Source organism: Panthera tigris, chromosome E1 (assembly GCF_018350195.1).
Source record: "Panthera tigris isolate Pti1 chromosome E1, P.tigris_Pti1_mat1.1, whole genome shotgun sequence".
NCBI classification, from domain to species: Eukaryota; Metazoa; Chordata; class Mammalia; order Carnivora; family Felidae; genus Panthera; species Panthera tigris.
The window spans coordinates 18,794,472-18,817,664 of NC_056673.1; the positions used below are offsets into that span (position 1 = coordinate 18,794,472).

Genomic DNA, 23,193 nt, shown 5'->3' on the forward strand with positions numbered 1-23,193 from the left:
AAATGGTTCCCTCAACAAGAGTTCTGTCTAGAAGAGAAGCTCGGTGTAATGATCTCAGGATGAAATGGCACGTAAAGTCACGGAGGAAAAGCAGTCGTCTGTTATTTTTATGTCACTCGTAACTGATAGGATCTAACGTTCTCTTACTGGTCTTAGATAATTTTTAAGCACACGTAATTTCACCTTAAAGAACCCGTCCACAAGTTGCTCTGTGAATTTTCCATTTTATTCCTTCTCATGCTCAAGCTCCTAGTTTACACATTGGAAAAATATAGATGTATATATTTTTTTGGATCTGGAGACTCAAGCCAGAGCATATAAGCAGATATTCGCATTAACTTGGGGACAAGGTCTGGGTAATCGAATGGTTAAAGCATTACAGTAGGCATAAAAATAAAACATGAGACAGGCGCCTGGGTGGCTCAGTCAGTTAAACATCCGACTCTTGATTTGGGCTCCAGTCATGCTCTCACGGTTCATGAGTTCAAGCCCCACATCGGACTCTGTGCTGTCAGTGTGGAGCCTGCTTGGGATTCTCTGTCTCCCCCTCTCTCTCTTCCCCTTCCCTGCTCACTCTCTCCCTCTCTCAAAAAAATAAACTAAAAAAAACTAAAAAAAATTTTTTTATGTTTATTTTTTTTTGAGAGAGAGAGAGACAGAGTGCGAGCAGGGGAGGGGCAGAGAGAGAGAGGGATACACAGATCTGAAGCAGGCTCTAGGCTCTGAGCTGTCAGCACAGAGCCTGACACGGGGCTCAAACTCAGGAACGGTGAGATCATGACCTGAGCCGAAGTCGGATGTTCAACTGACTGAGCCACCCAGGTGCCCCTAAAATAAAACCCTTTTTAAAAAAAATAAAACAGGGGCACCTGGGTGGCTCAGTCAGTTGAGCGTCCAGCTTCAGCTCAGGTCATGATCTTGCGGTTCGTGAGTTCGAGCCCCACGTTGGGCTCTGTGCTGACAGCTCAGAGCCTGGAGCCTGTTTCGGATTCGGTGTCTCCCTCTCTCTCTGCTCCTCCCCTACTCGTGCTCTGTCTGTCTGTCTGTCTCTCTCTCTCTCAAAAAGTAAAAATAAACGTTAAAAAAATTTTTTTAATAAAAAAATAAAACATGAGAAATGTCTGTCATGTTTTAAAGTAGGTGAAAATCTATCCAAAATACTTTTACATTTATAACATGATTTTTTTCCCTAGTACGTGAGAAATGCATATTATTGAGGAAAAACTAGGAAAGAAAAACATGAAGAAAATAAATGATTATTCTACTATTCAGGGACAAGCCACCCACCATTAACAAGTGTATGCATAACCTCTTTTTCCTCTATGTATTTCTTTTTTTTTAAATTAATCAGTGTCATATTGTTTTAGTAGCCGATTTTTTTCTATTAATGGTATATTACGAACACTTTCGCCATTGAAGCAGTAATTCCTTAGCAAGTTTTTTTTTTTTTTTTTTAAGTAGGTTCGTGCCCAGCACAAAGCCCGATGTGGGGCTTGAACTCACGACCCTGAGATCAAGACCTGAGCCGAGATCAAGAGTCGGATGTTTAACGAACTGAGCCACACAGGTGCCCCTTGGTGTTTTTAAAGGCCAACAGACCTAAACATGCTCCAGGTTAACTTATGCAACATCCCAAGTTTGCATGTTTAGGATACTGGGTACTTAGGTTATTTGCAATTCTTTGTCAGTAGAAATAATGCTGCAATTAACATCCTTGTGACCAAATTCTTTTTAAATCCTAGTTGGTCCTTAACCCAAATTCTCAGTGCCTACACTCACATCACTTTTACTGTGCTTGCATCTCAGGAATCTAAATAAGGGGCTCCTCGTCCGTGCAGCATAGAGCCACGACCTTAGTCACAGAAGCCTGGGACACACCCAGCATCCTCCTGGCAGACACCGAAGGACAAACACACACGAACACACACACACACACACACACACACACACACTCACATATATAACTAACAGACAGTTCCCACCCAGACCCCATTGGAGGCTTGACTGCTGTTATAACAACTCCAGGTTTCCAAGATTGGAAAATTACTCGATGGGTCCCCCCGGGCTCCAACAGCCAAATCACGTTAGGCACTGGCCATTTTATCAGTTCCTTTCTTCTGTCTTTTATTCATTTGAACTGTACTGAAGAGTCCGCTGTTTAGGTGCTGAGGATCTATGAGTGAATAAAACAGATATAGATCCATCCCCTTCTAGAGCTTCCGTTCTAGCGAGGAAAGACGGCAATCACGAGAAAAACCACACGGCACGTGTGGATGGCGGAAAGCGCGGGGGAACATGGAGCCGGCGGGGGAGAGACAGCAGCGAGGGGCTTGCTTTTACCCACGGTGGTCAGAGAAGACCTCACTCACTCAGGAGGGGAGCGGGCCCTGCGGGTGCCTGGGGGAAGAGCATTCCACGAGTGACAAAGGCTCCAAGGTGCGATGTCTGGTGTGTTCAAGGAACAGGAAGGAGGTCAAGGGGGTTGGGGCCGAGTGAGAATGGAAAAGAGGAGAGAAACCCTCGCCTTGACTTTGGCTTTCACACCAAGTGGACTGGGAGTCACAGAAGGGCTCTCTCAGTAGTGAGCTGACTTCCATTTTTATTTTAATCATTTATTTTCTTAGAGAGAGGGGGATGGGGGCAGAGGGAGAGAGAGAGTCTCAGGCAGGCTCTATGCGAAGCACAGAGCCCCACACAGGGCTTGATCCCACAACCGTGAGATCATGACCTGAGCCGAACTCAAGAGTCGGACGCCTGACTCAGACACCCAGGTGCCCGGAGCTGACTCACATTTTTAAAGGAATTCTTCATCATTAAATCTTTCCCTCAAGCTCAACGAGATCCTATTTACATTCAGACCTCCCCCCCCCCCCACACACACACACACACAAATTCTCTAGATTCCTCTCCACAACACTCCCCACCACCCTTACCGGCACAGCCAGCTGCGCTGCAGAGAGTATCATCGAACCCTGATGCCCCCAGCAGCACAGGTCACCCCTAATGCCAGCAGTCACCCCAACCATCAGTCTGTGTGGTGCAGCTCCCCATTGTTAGTGATCCTCATACCCCCAACTGAGTAGGGGGTCTCACCCCACCTGTGCTTGCAGAGCCCGGGGAACAACCCTCCTTTCGACAGTTTGGATCCATGCTTGCAACTCTCTCCTGCACCCGCAGCTCTCGGCCCTCTGAAGCCCTTCCTCTTTCCGGCCAGAACCCAGCCCCACCCCCCTGCCCCCCCCCCCGCCCCACCCCTGCCCAGGAAACCCAGCAGGGGAAAGAAACCCCCAGCAGAGGTGTGGGGTGACCACCTGGGAAGAGAAGCCTGAACCACGATCCAAATGTCTGCCGTTCTCACCCTGCCCTCGTGCCTGACAGGGAAAGAGGGGACTGGGGTCTGAGCAGGGAAAGCAGGGTGAAAGTCAGTGAGGCTCACAACGGCCCATCTCTGTCACCTGCACTGGGGAAGATACCCTTCTCACCTTGGTGCACCTGGTTCACACAAACAGAAGGAAGATCACAGTCGGGTGGGTGAGGAGAGGTGGCCCAGCTGCCGTGCCACAGCTGTGGCCCAGGCTCATCCTCTCCTCGTTTGCTGGTACAGGTCGTGGGGGACTCGCACAGGTGTGAGGGTGACACTCGCCCCCCAGGATGGGACAGGCAGGTCAGCTGAGTGCCTGCCATGCCCTGTCTTTTGGCATGGATCCTATTCTTGTCATCCCAGCAATGACCCCATGAAGTGGCTATGACTGTTCTCACCTCCCATGTTAGGAAACGGGTTCTCTGAAACCAAGGGGGCCTATCCAGGGTCACAGAGGGTCACTGCTAGGCCTCAGGCCTGGCTCCGCCCCAGACATATCCTGCCTCCGCCACCCCCAACGTGCATCCAGGCTTCCTGGGGAAATGACCTTCACACCCACCCCACCAGCAGAGCTCCACGACAGGTGAAGAACGGGCAGGGAGGTTGGTGGCATTCGCCGGGACATTGCCGGGACTCTGCAGCCACAGACCCACACCCGGGAGGTGGCGAGATTCCCTGGAAGTCCGGCTTTGCTCATTCTTCTGCGTAACAGCGAAGAACGACAAGTTACGCGTATCAAGCACTTGTTACGGCAAAGCTCTGTACGTGTTTACTCATTTACTCCTCGCGGCAGCCCCAACCGCGCCAGGATTGTCCCCACTGTACAGGCGGGGAAACGGACACCCAGGAAAATGATAACTTCACCAAGCTTAGATACAGCTGATGGCACAGGCACGAGGCAAACCCAGGCTGTCTGGGTCTGATTCCGGAGGCCAATTTCCCCCAGCTTCTGCACTGATTGACATTATTTCTCCAGGAATGCGGTGAGGTTCATTTCGCACCGATTATAACACAACCTCATTTAATGACTCAGCACTTATGATGTGCCAAGCACTGTACCAGGCCCTAAAGCTTCTGGATGAAGAGGTCACGCACAGTCTTTGTCCTTTAAAGAGACAGGAAACCCTTCCTTTAGCGCAAAAGGTCTCTAATCACCCTTCTTAGTGGAAAGAAGGCTGGCCCGGAAGCATGTGGTGTGCCGAGCGGAGGGGCCTCCACGGGGAGAGGCAATGGCCATCTGGGAGGGACGGACGGAAGTAGAAGGAGGGAGAGAGGGGTCCACCGGTGACACCTTTCTCGGTGTAACCAAAGCGTGCTGTGACACAGAAAATGCACCGCGTGGGGGCTCGGTAATCAGCCAGATCCTGATTTGGATCTCACCCCCGTCCCCCTCCGTGTGGCGTCAGGAGGCCAGCCCACCTGTCTGGGCCTCAGTTCCCTCCTAGGCAATGGCAGAGAGAGCTGCACCAGCCTCCCAGGGTGGCTGGAAGGACCGCGGGGTGTGGTATTCGGGGTACCAGCCAAGAGCCCAGAATCAAGAGCATTCAATACATGTTTGCTCTTGTCATAAACGTCCTCCTCATCACTTCCATCCACTGTCCAAACACCCAAAGCACTTAAAGTGTGTCTCTGAGCCAACCGCCAGCCTCCCGGGACGGCGTCCCAGGCCGGGTTTACCCTGTGCGCATGTGGCACTGAGACACAGAGCCTCCTTCAGCGGTTCTCCTTTTTCTGGGACAGCCCTTCACACAGATGGCCGGGCGGTCGCAAGGACAGGGGTGCGGCCTGTCTTGGGGGGGCCTTCTCGGTGCCAAGCAGGCTCTGTTCCCGCAGGACTGCTTGCGAGGAACGGTTTCACTCCCCTCGGGAGGGGTGGCGGCTCTGGAAACTTCTCTGCCTCGCAGCCAAATCCAGGACCGGCTCAACAGAGGCCCGAACACCCCAGGGGAAAGCGGCAGGACCACGTCTCACTTTTGATTCCAGCAGGTGTGAGCTCAGCATCACACCGTGTTGCCAGCCTTCAGTCCTGGGATGCTGAGAAGGGAAGGGGGCTGAGCAAAACGGGGCCTCGGGCAGGGGTCTCTGGTCAGGTCCACGACTGTGTCTGAGCACCCAGCTCGCAAGGGTGACAGGCACTCGAACATTCATTACCTTAATAAATGAATGAATGATGGGGCGCCTGGGTGGCTCAGTCGGTTAAGGGTCTGACTCTTGGTTCTGGCTCAGGTCACCATCTCACGGTTCGTGGGTTCTAGCCCCGTGTCCGGCTCTGTGCTGAGAGCGTGGAACCTGCTTGAGACTCCCCGCCCCACCTCTGCTCCTGCCCCTGCCCTACTCTTGCACTCTCTCTCAGATAAAAAAATAAACTTACAATAAATGAATGAATGAAAATAATAATAAAGGAATTTTTCCAAGAACAGTCCTCCCCGCCCAGAATGCATTTCTCTCCTAGATTTTTCCACATGCAGACATATTTTTACATATTCATACAACTACAAATGCTATGCACATGCAGGTTTGCACTGTGTATGCTCTCAATGCAATAGCATAGACATGGTCCTGCTGTCACCCAGTCTTCCAAAAGCACAGACGTGCACCTAATAACCCATCATAGGCCACACCACGGTATGTTTAACCATCCCCTCGCCGGTGGGCACCTGTTTCGTGGGGGGGTTCTTTTGTATTGCAGATGATGCACGTATCCTCATACGTTGTGCATCTGCTTTCTGCCGAATAACTGCCTTAGAATAAGCTCCCTTGGGGGGACCAACCAAGTCACAGAGTATCTACTGTCCTGGTGTAACAGACGAGGATAAGAGAGACACCTGCCCGCATCATCCACCCTCACAGGTGCCCCAGGAAGGCTTGTGGGACGAATACAAGCAGCCGCCGCTCGCCCAGGCCAGGACTCGGCCACCCGCCCTTGCACTCAGAAACAGGACCCACTCCCAAGTACACTTTCAGGAAGTCAACAACAGGGCTTCTGGTCGCTCCAGGCTCCCCTGAGAGGGGCACCTCCTTGGGCGTCACCCGGGGCTCCAGCCCGAGTTGCGGGAGGACTTCCCACTCACCCCCTTGGGCCTCTGCCCTTGCTAATGCTTGGCTTCCAAAGCTCTTCCCCAGATACGTCCCCATGGTATCCCTCTCCACCTTTCTGAGGTCTTTATTCAAATATTACCTTCTCTGCAAAGCCGTCCTGAGCCGTCATTTAAAATCATACCACCCCTTGCCCCTGGCGCTCTTCCCGGCTTTCATCGTTGCCCTCAGTGAGGGTGAGCACCCTCACCATTGAACGAACAACCTATTCTACCTACCCACTTACTGCCTTACCATCTCCCAACACCGAAACCCAACTTCTACAAAGCCGGTATTTTTGTCCATTTTGTTACCTGTTATTTCCCCCAGTTTGGAATAGTGCCCAGCCCACAGTGGGTGCCCAACCCACTAATTAAATACTTGTTGAAAAAACAAATCTCAAAAGACTCTTACTGTGTGCCAGGCATTGTGCTTTCCATGGCTCATCTCACTTACTAGGGACACCAATCCTATTATAATCCCCATTTTACAGATGAGGAAACTGTTGTTCAGACAGGTTAAGCAACTTGCCCAAATATGCACAGCTGGCCAGGAAGGGAGTGGAGCTTGAACCTAGGCCATCGAGTGCCAGAATCTGTGCATGTACCCTCCTGACCTTTTATCCGAATACAGGAGCAGGCCATTGGCCAGCAGAGCTTTCCAGAATAAGACCAAGAATCCACCCTGTGGGGGCGCCTGGCTGGCTCAGTGGTAGAGCATGCAAGTCTTGATCTTGTGGTCATGAGTTCGAGCCCCATATTGGGAGAATTTACTTTAAAAAAAAAAAAAAAAAGAATCCAGTCTATGATGAAAATAGGGAAGAGAAGGCAGGAGGGGCAAACCCAGGCAGTGGACCCCAGGAACCTCTCCTGCTCCACTTCCTCAGGGGAAGAGCAAGTGTGACTTTTAGAACATAAGCCCAACCTAGTTTGGCAGCCACAGGGTGACAGAGGCCAGTTAGCTGTGACCAGTGGGATTGGGGCTTTGACAAGTAGGGTGTTAAGAAAACAAATCATGCCAGACCAGGAAACTGCTTAAACTAAACAGGGCCGGAGAGGAAGTTTGGTTTACACTGTTAGATGCCCAAGACAAGGTCTGGGCATTTGGGGCCACCTAAGTCTTTTTCTAAGGATGGTCAGGAGTCTCCTCTGGTTTAGGGACCAAAGGTGGGGAAGGGTGTGAATGAACCAGTGAATAGGGACCAGTTTCCACTAGTCACACGGCCAATCGTAGCCTGCACGGCTGTCCACACACAGGTATCAGGACTAAACGAAATCTTTGGCTTTTGGTTTCTTTTTACTTTTTTTTTTTTAACTACTTCCTAAAACTCTCAAAATTTTCAAAGATGCAGTTGCAAAACTGGCCCAGTGCTATGTCTCTACTGCTCAACTCTCCTCCTAAACCACCAGACCAACCACACATAAAAAGTTTCCTGTCCCCTGAAGAGGCAAGTTTCCATTTGCTGATGGATTCTTCCTTCCTCGGTTTGGTCCCCTCGGCCAGGGTGCATCAGGGCCACCAAAGGGAATCTCCCCAGGGACTTTCTTTCTCCTGAAATTTTGCCACCAACATTTAAAAAACAACTATGTCTCGAAGCCATCCCTACAAGGCCCAAGTGCTACCCGTTATGTCGCCTTTCTAACCAGAGCGCTTTGAAACAGAAGCCAAGTTCTTTCAGACGGAGTCAGGTAAGAGCCTTGGCTCTGAACCCACCTGCCTCCCAACCCCCACTCCCACAGTCAAGGATGCTTCCCTCCCCTTCCCTCCCCTTCCCAAGCCTTCTCTACCGGGAGCCTTCCACCTCTCGCTGTGCCTTTCTTATGCAAATGGCACGTGCAGATCCGGACTCCAAAGCTCCGGTCATCTCATCTTTACAAACTGGAGGCAATCCCATTCAAACGGTATGGAAAAAGGAGAGATTTTCAAACCCTCTTCCACCTAGCATAGCGTTACATCTTCCAAAATGCTGAACGTTAAGTCACCAAAGCCTTTTTCAGACCTCTCTGCTCTAGACAAGACCCAAGGTCAAAGAGATTTCTGAGGGTGCAGAGAAATGAACACAAATGTGGCCTCAGGCAATTCTAGATTTGAACCCCAGCCCTACCAATGACTGTGTGACTTTGGGCCTTACTTCCTCATCCACCAAGTGGGCTAGTGAAGTCATCATTATTGAGGAAGCAACGCAGAGAACACCTGTAAAAAGCCTGATCTATTAAAAGTGGGCAAGTCTACCTCTAGTTAGCTGTAACTGAGGGGAGAGGACAGGGGGAGCCCAAGATACCAGATTCCTAGGATCTGGCATTCCCTTCCCATTTGCCAAGAAGCTCATACTAGAAACCCAAGGAGCTTGTCAAAGCTGGCCCCCAACTCAATGGTATCAGAGCACCCTGTAGCTTATGAGTCATCTGGCCTGCTCCAAACAAAATGGCAGCCAACATCTTCCACGGGCCCAGTTCCTGGAACTGCCACGGGGTCACAGTTCATTAGGTGAATACATTCTAGGCTGCCCCAAGGTTGAGTATGTTGAACCCTCTGCTCAGACCTCACCCCCCATCTCTTTGCTCTATCTTAAGGAAAGACAACATTGAAAAGCACGGTGTCCTCTAGTCTGGATTCCCAAAAAGACACACAAATCAGAGTCCCTGGTCGGGAAGAATGGGGCAGGGCAGGGCAGCTCAGCCAAGAAGGGGGTTTCCCGCATCTACTTCTCAGGCTCGTTTCCCATAAGTGGCACCTAGATACTCGTACCTGGTAGTAGCAGCCCCACGTCTGAGCTGGCAACCTCAGTTCTCAGGGCCCCTTCCTTGCAAGAGGCCCAGGGTCCCCCCCCCCACCACCCCCAACCCGGCAGACTGCAGCTGCCAGGCCTCACAGGAGAGAAGAGAGTTTCAGTTAGCATGGGGAAGGCCGGTGGCAGAGAGCACAGCTTGGTTCAAATCAAAAACCTATTTCCCAAGTCCCCGCACACCTCAGGATGTAGAGATGAGTCACTATGCGGCCTGATGGGCTTTCATTCACACCCTCGCCAGCACCTTCTAGTGGTTTACTCATCTACAAACTCCTCCGCTAAGCTGACTTGCGTATTTACTGTTCTATCCCAGAACAGGGCCTGGCACGTCACGGCGGGGGGGGGGGGGGGGGGACATCACTACGGGGCAACACTATCTGCTGGATTGCTGCATTCATTTTTTACCACAGCCCAACCTTAGGGAAACAGCCCCAAATGCCCGCCTACATCCTTGACCTCACAGCACATGACACATGGCCAACCACGGTCCTCAAGGACCACCGCTTCCTGCTGACCTCGAGGCACACTGGCCTGCACAAGTTGGCCCTTGACCTCAAATACTCTTCACCCAGGTCTTCATAAGGCTGCTGTCTTCTCATCTGTCAACACTTGGCTCAAACATCACCTCTAAGAAGGAGGCCTTTCCTGGTCGCAGCATCTAAAGTAGCGACCTTCTCCCCACCCCCATCACTCTACCAGACTTCCAGGTTTCTTTCTCCCAGGCCACCTTCTCTGTCTGCTGGCCTTTGATCTTCCTCTTTCCACGAAAGGAACCTCTCTGTCTTCTCACTGCTCTTTTCTTAGCACCTAACACAGTGCCTGGCACGTAGTAAATATACAGTAGTCACTGAATGAATGGACAGAAGAGAGAAATATTCAGCCAAGATGGGAAAGATTTCCCCACTTTAAATATCTTACTATTTTACTTGTCAGTTATACCTATTTTAAAAAAACATAATAACAGACAGAAAGGAAGGGAATGATTTAACAAGGCCAAAAAAATAAAAAATAAAAATAAAAGAAGAGGTTGGGGAGGGGGGAGAACAGAGGCCAAGAAGACTGTAAAGAAAAGGGAAGAAATTTACCCAGGAGTACCATTTTTAAGAAAGCTATCACTCAAAAAGCATAAAATGGAGAACAGCATAGTGATCCCCATCACAAAAAAAAATATCCATGCCCTTTGACTCGATAATTCCATTCCTGGGAATTATCCCAAGGAAATGAATCCAGAATTGGAACAAAAATAAAGAGGCGTCTGTAGAAAGACAATTCCAGTCATGTTTATCACAGCAGAGACCTGGAAACAACCGAAATGTCCAGTAAGAGGGGAAATGCTTTGGCCAGTTACGGCCCGTCCACTGGATGAAATATCATGCAGCAATTAAAATGGCCAAATGGAAGAGAACAGAGAATCATGAACAGGTGTTTTAGAATAATGCTGACAGGAGGTCAAAAAGCACTGTAATCCTGGGGCGCCTAGGTGGCTCAGTCGGGTAAACTCTGACTCTTGATTTCGGCTCAGGTCATGATCATGATCTCACAGTTTATGAGCTTAAGCCCTATGTTGGGCTCTACACTGACAGCATGGAGCCTGCTTGGGATTCTCTTTCCCCCTCCCTCTCTGCCCCTCCCCTGCTTGCACACGCCCTCTCTCTCTCTCTCAAAATTAATAAACATTTGGGGTGTCTGGGTGGCTCAGTCGGTTGAGCGTCTGCCTTCAGCTCAGGTCATGATCTCACGGTCTGTGAGTTCGAGCCCCGAGTCGGGCTCTGTGCTGACAGCTCAGAGCCTGGAGCCTGCTTCAGATTCTGTGTCTCCCTCTCTCTCTGCCCCTCCCCCGCTTCATGCTTTGTCTCTCTCTGTCTCAAAAATAAATAAACGTTAAAATAAATAAATAAACATTTAAAATTTTTTTTAATTTTTTTTTTTAACATTTATTTTTGAGAGAAAGAGAGGTGGAGCACCAGCGGGGGGAGGGGTAGACACAGAGTCTGAAGCAGGCTCCGGGCTCTGAGCTATTAGCACAGGGCCCAATGTGGGGCTCAAACCCACAAACTGCAAAATCATGACCTGAGCTGAAGTCGGATACTCAACTGACTAAGCCACCCAGGTGCCTCCCAAAAACTTTATTTTAATAAAAGTATTGAATGACCAGGCACTGCCCAACATGCCCTCCACATCTCTGCAACACCTCACAAGAGTCCAAAAGAAACCTATGCCTATTTCCTTTTAGCGAACGAGAAAACTGAGGTTCCGAAAGCCAAAGAAGTTGCCCAAAGTCGCAGAGCAAGCAGGGAGTAGAGTCCTGCTGTGCATGTGACCTCCCCACAGAACCCATGTGCAACCCAAGGTCCTCACTGGCCTCCTTGTGCTCAAGGCCGTCCTTCTCCATGATGCCACCATGACTGTGTGCAGAAGGCCACTACAGATAGGAAGCAGCTAGCAAAAAGTGACGGACGCCTGTGGGAATTCAGCAAAAAGCAAAGAAAACAAGACAAAACAACAAAGGAAACCACCTTTGTTGAGGGCAAGAAACCACAGAGAAAAGAAGCCGGAGGGCGGTCGGCAAGACCAGGTGTCAGAAGGGACAGAGCAGAGCATGAGACAAGACACACGCAGGGCCGGGAGCTCCTGGAGAACGGGGTCTGCGTGCCCTCACCCACTATCCCCCCAGGGTCCAGACGCGGTAGCGCTCAATAAACGTCAGCTGACATCTGACATCTCGTGGGGTGCGGAAAAAGCAAGAAGCAAGAGAAAAGGCAGAAGAGGGGACACAGAACCAGGGAAATGAGTGGACTGGGAATCGGGACTGCCGTAACGTGACCATGGGCTCGGGGGGCCCACAGCGGGACAGGAGACTCAGGGAGGCGATGCACCGGCCCTCAGGCTCTGAGAACAGGACCCAGGTGCAGCGGGAGATCTGAGTTAGCCAGTGGGACAGGCTCCCTGCAATGGATGGGCGCCCAGCAGCCAGGGCAAGCTTCTGGAGAAATCGAGACCGTCATTTCATGGGAAAAGGCATAGAGATTCCTCCCGCCTGCTAGGATAGGTATGGCTCTGCCTAGAGGCAGAGGACTGGACTAGAAGACCTTCTCAGGTCACTCTGCTCCCTTAAGACCAACCGCCTAGCCCCACGATTCTCCAAACCAGGCTTACTCAGAGGGGAATGGCAATAGATGGCATCTATGGCAATAGATGACCCAAGACTGGTAGACCTAGTTACCCCTGAAGCTGGGGGATCACTACGTGGGGGCTCATCAGACCATTCTCTCTACTCTCGCACTTTTGAACATTTCCATAATAGAGTGTTCGAAACATGTAAACTCAGGCCCAGACATTCTACCCAAAAATCACCAGGGCCTGGCCCAGGCTGGGGGCTGCCCTCTGGATCCCAGACAAAACCCACCAGAATCAAACAATGATTCTACGCTAACAGAGTTTTCGGGTGGAAGAGAGGGGAGTTTGCAAAGGCAAGTCAGGCAGTACAGGCGGGTCATTAAGACTGTCCGTGTTTACGGCACGGCTTGGTCTCTCCTTAGCTGTGTGTCCCTGGGCAAGTCGCTTAACCTCTCTGCACCTCGGTTTCTTTCTCTGTAAAATGGGGATCGCGATGGGACCTTCCTCACAAGGTTGCTGGGAGGAGTAAATGCCACATAAAACTCCTAATGGGGGGGGAGGGGAGGCATGGAATAAGCTTGCAGTAAAAATCAGCTAGTAGGATACATTCCATTTTGTAATGTGTACAGATAGTTATTTCGGAAACCATGCACCCATCTGATCAGTCATCTGGAGAAAATGAAAAAGAGTGAATCCGGTCCATTTCTGAGAGCTCAGGCAGTGGTGTGGGGTCAGCACATCCAGCACACCTAGAGTGGCCCCACAGACCCAGGCCCCCATTGGCCAAGGGGCTACAGAGAGCTCCTCCCTTCGAAAAGCCAGAAACAGGAAGCAGCTTCCTTTCCTTTCCATTCTGAGCCAGCATTTCCTTTTTTGTTTTAAAAAGCATTCCTTGTCTGCAGCCCAGCCCTTCCCCTGCCCTCAGCAGCCCCAGGCTCAAACACACCCGCAGCCATCTGCATTTCTCTTGGACTGTTCTCTGTCCCCCAGCTGGGTCATGGGGTTCCCGGTAAACTCTGAGTGAGCGTGCCCTTGACACGAGGCTAACTGGCACACAGAGACAGGAGGAGCAGGAGCAGGGACCCCAGGCACCCGGAGTCTCCGGGCAAGCCTTGCTTCGCCTAGTTGGAAGGATTAAGTGAAACGGGTCACTCTCTGCCTCCCTTTGTTTAGCACCTCCCTTGACAACAGGCAACCTCACACGGCTTGGTCAGTCTATGGACTCACCAGCCTCTCCTCAACCCACCCGATTCAAATTGGAATCTTAAATGGCACCCCAGCATCATAAAAACATAAAGCTTGGCTGACGCTAAGCCTACAATTTCTTGTTTCTCCCATTCATGGCTTAAGGTGGTATTTCCCCCAACTATGTTCAGTGGAAGAAAGATCCCTGCATCAATAAGTTTGGGAACACGTGCTGCAGGGCATCTCAGAGCCTTAAAGACACTTAAAGATCTTCAGGAATCTCCAGAGGGGGAGAGGGCTGATGTGGCACATTCTCAACCACCAGAAGGCCTCTTTCGCAGATACAGTAGAGGAAAGGCTGCGCTAAGCCCTTTCGAGGGCCCCACGCCGGGGGGAGGGGGCTCTCAAGACAGTGCCCAATGATGGAGAACTCCCAAGTCACTTTTGAAATATGCCTATAATTTTTCTCCCAGCCAGCGAAACTCTGAATGCACCATGAATAAAGCTGGTCCTGCTTTATCCATGCCAAGATCAAACCCAAATTAACTGGCTCAATTGGCACTCCAAACCTCAAGGTGTCATGCTGAAGAAAGCCTCACCTCTCCATAAGCAGCTTCTCTTGATAGATTTGCAGAAAGCAAAGCCCTCACGATCAATGTTATCGACTGGGGTCTGTAGTTTATTCTGTACAAAAAGTTATTTTTTCTCACCATAAAGGCCGAGTCCATGGACTGCTGTAAGCTTTCTTTCCCCCTCTTTTTTTAAAATTTCAAACACAAGTCTTGATTTATTCTTGCAATTATTCTGTGGGTGGAAAAATGAAAGGGGGGAAGGCGAGGAGAAAAATGGCAAACAAACAAGATACTTCAGCTCCGTTATTTTGAAAGGCAATCTGCCCAGTTAAAACACACTGCTGCCCACCAAGGCCAGAATGGCAGAAAATTACACATGCGTATAAATACATAGGTTTTATATGTGGCGGCAGCTTGAACTGAGGCTTTTTCAACGCAGGTGAGGAACAATCATGCCTAAGAACAAATGACAAAGCATTTCTGCTCCCAACATCTGTCCCCAGTGGATGCACAGGTATGGGCATCTCTACCTGGGATCTGCAACAGGGGACAAAGACAAGACAAGACGGACACAAAGACGTCGGATTAAAAGGCTGTATCTTCTGGCAGTGTTAGTAAATGATTTATAACGTTCTCTTGACATTAAAACCAACAACAGCATTTCGTGGAATATAATGCAAACTCTGCACAAATTTAAGACAAACACTAGGCCTACAGGAGTAAAGGTTCACCCACCCAGGTCCCAGGGGATCTTTCAGTGGCAGGACGAGAAGCCCTTGAAAGTATAGTCAGGTTCAAAGCCCATTGGCTAGACTTGTTTTCAAAAAAGGCCCCACCCACAGGATACCCCAAGTTGCTCCCCAAGAATCTCTCCACTGCCTGGGGTCCCCAAGCCATGGGGAGGGGGCTGGCAAGGCCAATCCATTTGCTTCCTCTTGCAGGAAACTCCTTGAGGCCGAGGACCCCACCAACACAGGAGGGTGAAATGGCAGGATGCTGTTGGCCATTAGTCTAGATAGATGGTTTCATGTCTCTCTCTTCAGGGCACCTCAGGTCTGCATCCCAGCTCAGTGCTCAGTCTCCTCCGCCCTCCGGCAATGTTAATTCTCTAACAGGCATTCCCACCAAGTCCCTTCACCGTCAGGACTTAAGTGTCCTCGCCTGCAAGATGAGAGGGCTGGACCAGATGGAAAGCCCGAAATCCTCTGAAACCCCCTACCAAGGCACCCCAAACAGCCATCTGATCAGTATCTGTGGCTGGTGAAGGAAAAGAGTCTACAGTTCAAGGGACAAAGACGTCACCGCATGGCTGTGCCCTGCCCAGAGGCAACCAGTCCCCTGGACACAGAAAGCCCTGACCCCCAGCACCCCCTCTGCTGTCTTGGAGAAGACCACGCTCTTCTAACTGATCAACCCAAGCCCCCTCCCAACTTTGCTGCAGGCAACCAAAAACCACAGCCCACAATCTTCGACACATACCCCAGAACATCAGCGTCAGGGACCCTGTCCTGTCTCCTGTTTACACTTCCCGAACTCAGGGGAGACGTGGATGCAGTGGCAGAGGGGTAAATGCATAAAGGCTGCCGTTTTAGAAATCCTGGCATTCATGCTGGGGAAGGGGGAACACATCACGCCCTAAAGATTTTAAAGAATAGGATTACGATTGCATGCTGTTGCTATACTTTGGCCTAGCAAATTCCCCTTCTAGGAAAAGACTCTGCAGCATGATTTATAATAGGAGGGCTTGGAAACAGCCTGGATGGCTAACACGGGGAAGACTGGTTCAATGAATTTATGGTATGACCACACAAAGCAGCCACCGACGGCGCTGATGTATATCCATGCATATCAATGTAAACAGAAGACACTTACAAGGCAATGCACACAGTATGCGCCACAAGTATCTATGTGTACATCTGTCTGCGAATGCAGAGGATAAAAACCCTGGGAGGACATACAGCAAACCGTTAAGAAGAATTAACCAGATCCGAGAGCTGGCATTAGGGGTGTGGTTTTTTTCTTTTGTTCATCAGTGTTTTCTTTCTCACACTGAACACAGATCATTACGTGTATTCGGAAATATTTTTTACAAAGTGGAAAGCTAGGGGATAGGGTGCTTCTCGGAAGGATTATTCAGAAAGAATAAGGCAGGTGTCCATTAAAAAAATTATGAGCAAGTTGATCTCTAGGCAGCTTCTCGTTTCTCAGAGGGACACCGACACAGACCTGGTTGCATCAGAGTTTGTTGACAGAGGCCTATCTTTGAGGATGTGCCGGGCTGCATGTTAGGGAAACAGCCCCAAGCTCAAGTTCGGAGGCTGCACGGCCTGGGGTGGGCCACCAGCCATCGGGAACTGAGCCACCGAATAACCACCCCCAGGCTGCCCTTTTCTGTTACTGCTGCCTCCTTGGCCTCAGCAGCCAGGATCCTGCCCCGAATTCCCACCAGGGCTGCTAGAGGCGGCTGCAAGGTTCAGGACGTAGTTCTGAAGACCAGTGCACCCCGGTTTGGTCACCTACTCATGGAGTCCTCTCATCCCTCGGGGCCACAGGGTCTTCATTTGCAAAATGAGGATAAACCCTCCTAAGGTTCTTGTGAGAGTTAAACAGGGCGACATAGGCCAGGGGCCTACCAGCGTGCAAGACACAGAACAGGTGAACACGAAGAAAGTGTGCATCCCACAACCCGCCCTCACTGTGCCTGAAGGCCATTCCCATAACCCCAAAGGAGTGCTCGCTTCGGCAGCACATATACCATAACCCCAAAGGCACCTACGCGGCTTTCTCTTCGGAACTGAATGTGAGAGAAGATTCCGAGCCATCTATTCTGAAAAGACGTATACTTTTTATTTTTTTTTAATTTTTATTTTGTAATGTTTATTTATTTTTGAGAGAGACAGCATGCAAGCAGAAAAGGGGCAGAGAGAGGGAGACGCAGAATCCGAAGCAGGCTCCAGGCTCCGAGCTGTCAGCACAGAGCCCGACATGGGGCTCGAACTCATGAGCCATGAGATCATGACCTGAGACGAAGGCGGACACTTAACCGACTAAGCCACCCAGGCGCCCCAAAAGATGTATACTCTTTAAAAAGCACAGCTTACAGAGACTTGGTGGCAGGTTCTGCTACACCCCCCCACCACCACAGACACGGCCAAGGGCCAAGGCCTTTGCAGTCTCTCTCCCGGCCACAGCCAGCAGGCGGGGAGAGAATACCTGCGGTGGGGAGTGCAGCCCCCTGGACATGGGGCCAACCCAGAGGGGAAGGAGGCATTCCCGTTGTCCCCAGGCAGCATACCAGCAGCCCTCTGGCACTCACACTAACTTGGGCCGAGGCTGCGATGAGGCCTTCCTCCAGCACCACCCGCCCCTCCCCAGCGTCCTCTCCCGGGCAGGACACAGCAGCTTTCTTGGCGAGAAAGGAGTAAAGAGGAGGAGACACGCAGGACCCTCTCCAGGCCACCACGGAGGAATGCGGGTGGCAAGTTCCAGCAGGGATAAAGCTGCCAAGGTGAAAGCAGACACCAAAGGGGGCAGTGCCCCATCTCTGCATCCCCTCAGGGACGGCTGGAATTAAAACCTCCATGGAGGTTGGAGCCATGGCAATGGAGCAGAAGGAGAGATGCCCCCACTCTGAAGCGATGGCCGGTGGGGAAAGGGAAACCAGCTCGCGCTCTCAGTTCTGCCAGGGACGTAACGTGGGACACCAGGACTGTGGGAATAGTTCCCACCAAAACAGAAGGCTAGACTGGCCAACCCGTTCCGGCACATTCCCCATCCCTGAGTACTTGGCAAGCCATGCTCCTGGAGTCACTACGGTTCACCTGCCTGGTTCCCCATTAGAATTCAAGTTTCCCCAAAGACCAGGAAGGCATCCCGAGTAACTCAGAATCCTTGCCAGGGTGGCTACAGCTAGCCCAGCAGGCAAACGAATAATGATGGAAGTTGAGTGAATGGATGTTCATGCAAGCCTGGAGGGCCTGATGTTGGGGGGTGGCGGGGGCAGATAAGGGACCATGGGGCCTGGAGCTCGGTACTCCACACAGCAGGGTTCTGACCTCCGTCACAATCAAGCTGGGCAAAAGGCAAGCCCTGCTGACCTTCCGAGTGGCACCTCCTGGCTCCAGGGCAACTCAGAGAAGTGGCCAAAGTGTGGACTGTACCTACCACAGCTCCCCAAGGTCCCCTCCTGGGCAAGTCCCATGGGCAAGGTCCACGGGGCCTTCTTTCTCCAGATCAGCTTGCATAGGAAGGAATTTCTCTCTATAAGAGCATAAGGTAGAGGGGGCGGGGCACCTGGTCAGGTTCAGGTCATGATCTCATAGTTCATGGTTCAAGCCCCGCATCAGGTTCTGTGCTGACAGCTCGGAGCCTGGAGCCTGCTTCAGATTCTGTGTCTCCCTCTCTCTCTGCCCCTCCCTGGCTCGTGCTCTGTCTGTCTGTCTCTCAAAAATTAATAAACATTACCAAAAAAAATGTTTTTTAAAAGAGCGCAAGGTGGAGACACTCGGTATGCCTTGGCCTGTTCTGGAAAGTACTAGCAGGCCGGCAGAAAAGGGCAATGTTACAATGCCACTAAATGTGAACCTGCACGAGGCACTGCTTTCTCCCCAGAGCTCAGCACAGACTCGGCCCACAAAGCATGAATAAATGAGGGAAGGACCTAGCATGGGGCTCCAGGCCCAGCTGTGAGGCCAGCCAGGTGTCCCTGTGTGAGCCCATGGGGGAACGAGAACATTCCGTCCTGCCTGGGTGGAGTTCTCAGACCCCCTAGGAGGGTCTGCTGGAGGCAGGGCACGGGGCTCCTCTAGGATGAAGGAGCCTCACAACTTTGTTTACAAATTCAGGCTCTGAGTTCTAGATTCTGTCACCCTCCCTCCCCATCTAGAGAGAAAAAATTGTGTGGTGAAGGTTGGTGGATTTCTGGGAAATATGAGGAGCCTGAGAAGGTTCTGGCACACTTGCCGGCAGGTAGGAGGCAAACATTGAACCCCGGCTCCTTGCACTCTTTTGAATCCAAACTGGACCACTACACCGAGAGAAAGTCATCACAAGGGCAGCCAGACGCGTTGCGCCCGCCCCGCCCCCCCACGACCCCACACACCATCACAACCTGTGATCTGGGGCACCAGCAGCTGCGCCCAGGTCAGGGGCTTCCGGGGGCATCCCACGTGCTGTTTCTCCCAGCGAGTGCTTATTGGATGAAGGCCAGGGGTGCCTGGATGGCTCAGTCGGTTAAGCGTCCGACTTCAGCTCAGGTCGTGAACTCGCAGTCCGTGAGTTCGAGCCCCACAACGGGCTCTGTGCTGACAGCTCAGAGCCTGGAGCTTGCTTCGGATTGTGTCTCCTTCTCTCTCTGCCCCTCCCCCACTCATGCTCTGTCTCTCTCACTCTCAAAAATGAATAAATGTTAAAAAAATTTTTTTTTAATGAAGGCCAGACTGGGCTGGGGTTCCTAAGATTCTGGGAGAAGTCTGGCGCAGTTGCATAAGCCAAGACCTCTGGGGAACCCCCTTCCTTCAAAAGCCCGGAATCCAATGTTGCAAAGCATTCTCTCTAGGGGCCCTGGCCTGGAATATGATGGGAGAGGAGCCTGCAGAACAGAAAAGAAAGCCAGAGCGGACAGCTGGACCACTGTCCTGCCTCCCTCACTACATGCTGGCGGGATGGTCTCCTGGCCCGTGTCACCCACCTCTAGGAGACAAGAGCCAGCTATAGAGAAGTACCTTCCCCTAAAGGTGGCCTGTGGCAATGAATGCCACTGGACCCCCACCAGGGAAAGTTTATAGGCAGAATCTTTCAGTGGTAGCACACAAACTTATAGGCTCACAGCACTGCAGGTTTATGCCATCTTATCCCCATTTTACAGATGGGAAAGTTGAGGTTCAGAAGTCATGGGACAGACACCCCTCCCCACCCCAGACCTGAATTCAAAGCTGTCCACCACACTGTCCCCATCAGCAGAATTCTTTCACTAATACACTTCCCCCCTATTTTATCAGCTTCGTAAATCTGGATTTTACAACTGTTTTTTAAACAGAGGCATGTGCAACAAACGTTTGGTTCAACCCAACAGAGGCCCCTTCACCAAACCACAGAATGTAGAGCCTTGTCAAGGGCCTACAGAGATCCACCCCAACCTCCCTGTGCAGGTTAGGAGGCTGAGGCCTCCAGGGCAAAGAAATTCATTCAAATTAGCTGGAGGCAGCTTTAGGGAGCCAGTTCCTGAGGTCTCAATTCCCATTCCCAAGAAACAAACCAGGTGCTGCCTTTTCTCGGAGTAGGGTGAACCCAAATCCCACACCACAATGGAGAGAACGGGGAGCTGGGTATTGGTTCCGTTTACACCGCAAATTTCCTTTGGGTGGGTTTTCTGGCTGTCAGAGACCATCACCCAATAAACACGCAGGAGGGAGGCCACTAACACACAGCTCACAGACCTAAATAGCAATGCTCTGGGGTGTCACGATGCCGTATCTTTGTTAAAATGAATGACTCTGGAAATCAGGGTATCTAGAGGGCAAAGTACCATTTCCAGAGAATGAACAATACACACTCCTCCTGTATCTACTCCAGGAACCAGGAGATCTTCAGAGCAACATGGGAACAATCCGAGAGAGGTCAACACAGAGAACTTTCTCTCATCTCGATAACATAGCAGTCCAAGCAGACACATGCTGCAGGACGATGATCCCGCCTCCCACAACTAAGCCACACAGGCCCCCTATTGTGTCAGTTCAAACACCGAACTTTGCTGGGCAAACACATTCGGCTGTGTTCAAGAAGAGACCAGTTTCCCTCACCCCTTGGAAAACAGCAGCATGCATGCAAGAAGGGACAGCTTGGGGGCAGGGGGGTGTTGTTGTTGGTTAGTTTTTAAAGCAAAGCCCCAGTCAGTACTGATAGACCAACTGTAATGAAAATAATAATAGCCAGCACTCACGAGATGCTTCCAACGTCCCTGGTTTTGTAGCTTTGAAGGAAACAAAACCGCAGGAGAGAAGTCACCCTCGAACATTGTGGATCAAACAGGGATTCAGGCTGCTGATTGGCCTATGACAGCTGGCAGAGGCAGTTTGCAATAAAGGGTTGGGGAGGAGGCTGTTAGGTTGAGAAATTAAGGTTCTCCCCACGACAAAACATCCCCAGATCGGCAGAAGGCCAGATGTGCCGACGCAAGGTGGAAAGAAGCCACTTCAAGTTGGGGTAGCAATTAAGTGGTCCCTGGAATTTTACGGCCTTTCCAGTGTCAGGACAAAAGCTAGTTGGGAATGCACTAGTTTCCCTCTATTGTGTATGGGGGAGGGGGAGCCCCCTTCTGAGAACCCAACCACCCTTTTGACTTGTTCTTCCAAATCCTTTTAATACTGCACGTCCTGGCTATAATTTGAGGGAGGAGGGCCTACAGATCTTATTTCTTCTTTACACTGGAGACTCTCTCCCCCAGAACCCCTTAAATAGTGTCATCTTCCTACCAAAGGCCTGGTGCCCCAGCATAATCCTTCCTAAACCAAAATCCAATGTCTGAGGAGGAGTGGGGGAGTCGGTGGGTAATTATATTTTGAGCAGTGAAATGCTGTGGCTGTGCGAAAGGAAAGCATCAAATGCCTGAGCAATAAATATGCAGTTTCAGCAAACACGTTTTGAAAAGCGGCAGACAAAAATCCTGGAGGAAAGGAAAGAAAGGAACAAGCAGGGAGTCTGGGGCGTGAGAGAAAGAGAATGGCGGGCCTGTGATCACACTTCAGGGGGACCCCCCCCCCCCCGCTCCCCGTCACCCCAGCCCACGGCTGCTCGCCTCAGTCACACAGGGAAAAGTCCAGCGTGTGACTCAGTGGGAGAATGAGTCCTGCGGCCCCGCAAACTGGGCGGGGGCGGAGATGGGGAGGCAGGGGATGCCCGCGCGCAGCCCACCCCGCCCACGGGCTCCTCGAGCCTCCACCCCAGTTCCCACTCCGCCCCTCCCCCCAAATCCCGCCCAAGGTGACGGGCTGGTCCTGGGTCCCCAAGCTGCCGCAACAGCGACTGGAGGAGGGAGAGGAAGCCTCAAAGGGGCGACACCGGCTCCAGGATGCATCTGGGAAGGAGTGCCCTGGGGCATCGAGGGAGGTGCCGGGGCCGCTCCCCGGGCCGCGCGGCCCCCTTACCTCCAGGGTCCGGATCTCCTGCTGGGTGAGGTCGTTGGACACGGCGCACTTGGTGCGCAGCCCGCGCAGGCTGCCGATGGAGATGTCGATGAGCTTCTGGAGCTGCCCGCACTGCTGCAGCGCCCGACTGGCCGCGGCCCCGGGGCCCCCGTCCGCGGCCGCCGCGTCCCCCCCGCCGCGGCCCTCCTTCTTCTCTCCCATCGCCGCCGCGCGCAGCGCCGCTCTATCCATGCCTCGGCATCGGGGCCGCGGGGTGGGCGAGGCGGGGAGCCCGGGGGCGCGGGCGCCTCGGGAGGGAATCCGCGCGCGGGGAGGGCCGGACGAAGAGCACCCCTCGGCGCAGCCGGAGCCCGGACGCTAGGACTGCCGGCCGCCAAGCCCGCCGCTCCCGCCCGCCCAGCCGCGGCTGCAAAGCGAAAGCCGCGGCGACCCGACGGCTGCGGCTCCCGAAGCTTTTAAGTGGCAGCGGGGGCCGGGTCAGGGTAGCTGGGCATGCTGGGACTTGTAGTCCGCGCCGCGCACCTGCCGCTCGGCCCGCGCCCTCGGGGCCCGCGTCCGCGCCCAGCGCCCGGCGGTCCAGGCCTTCCCCTTGGCGACGGGCTCCGGCAGTGCGGGAGCGCCCCGCCTCCTCGCTCCGGGAGTGGCCGCTGCGCACCAGCTCCTCCCTCGGGCGCCCAGAGGGAGGGGGGGGGGGGTGGGCTCGTCTCCCCGCCCCCTCCACTCCTGCCTCCAGCCTGGGGGCTTCCCACGACCCCCGGATGGGGCGGGGCAGGGGCCGGTAGCCCCTGGGTGGGAGGAGGGTGCGCTTCCTGCAATTCTGCGGCAGAGCCTAACCCTGGAAGGTGGGGACAGCGGAGGTTCCAGAATTTCTATGTTGGTTTAGGGGCCGCCATCTAGTGGGAAGGGGCCTAAAGTACTTGTCCTCTGGCTGGTTCGCGGAGCATTGACTCT

General features: G+C 52.3%; 1 protein-coding gene across 4 annotated transcripts in view; it reads right to left on the bottom strand.

Moving 5' to 3' along the window:
* KSR1 (kinase suppressor of ras 1) overlaps positions 1-22,749 on the bottom strand; it is a 163,067-nt gene extending 140,318 nt beyond the window's left edge. Inside the window, exon 1 of one of the 4 annotated variants that reach the window (XM_042966936.1) lies at positions 22,243-22,749. In XM_042966936.1, coding sequence (XP_042822870.1) covers positions 22,243-22,473 — 231 coding nt within the window. In that variant the 5' untranslated portion in view covers positions 22,474-22,749. The remainder of the gene's footprint in view (positions 1-22,242) is intronic. The other 3 variants (XM_042966933.1, XM_042966934.1, XM_042966935.1) reach the window with 3 other exon arrangements.
* Between the last annotated feature and the right edge of the window lie 444 nt (positions 22,750-23,193).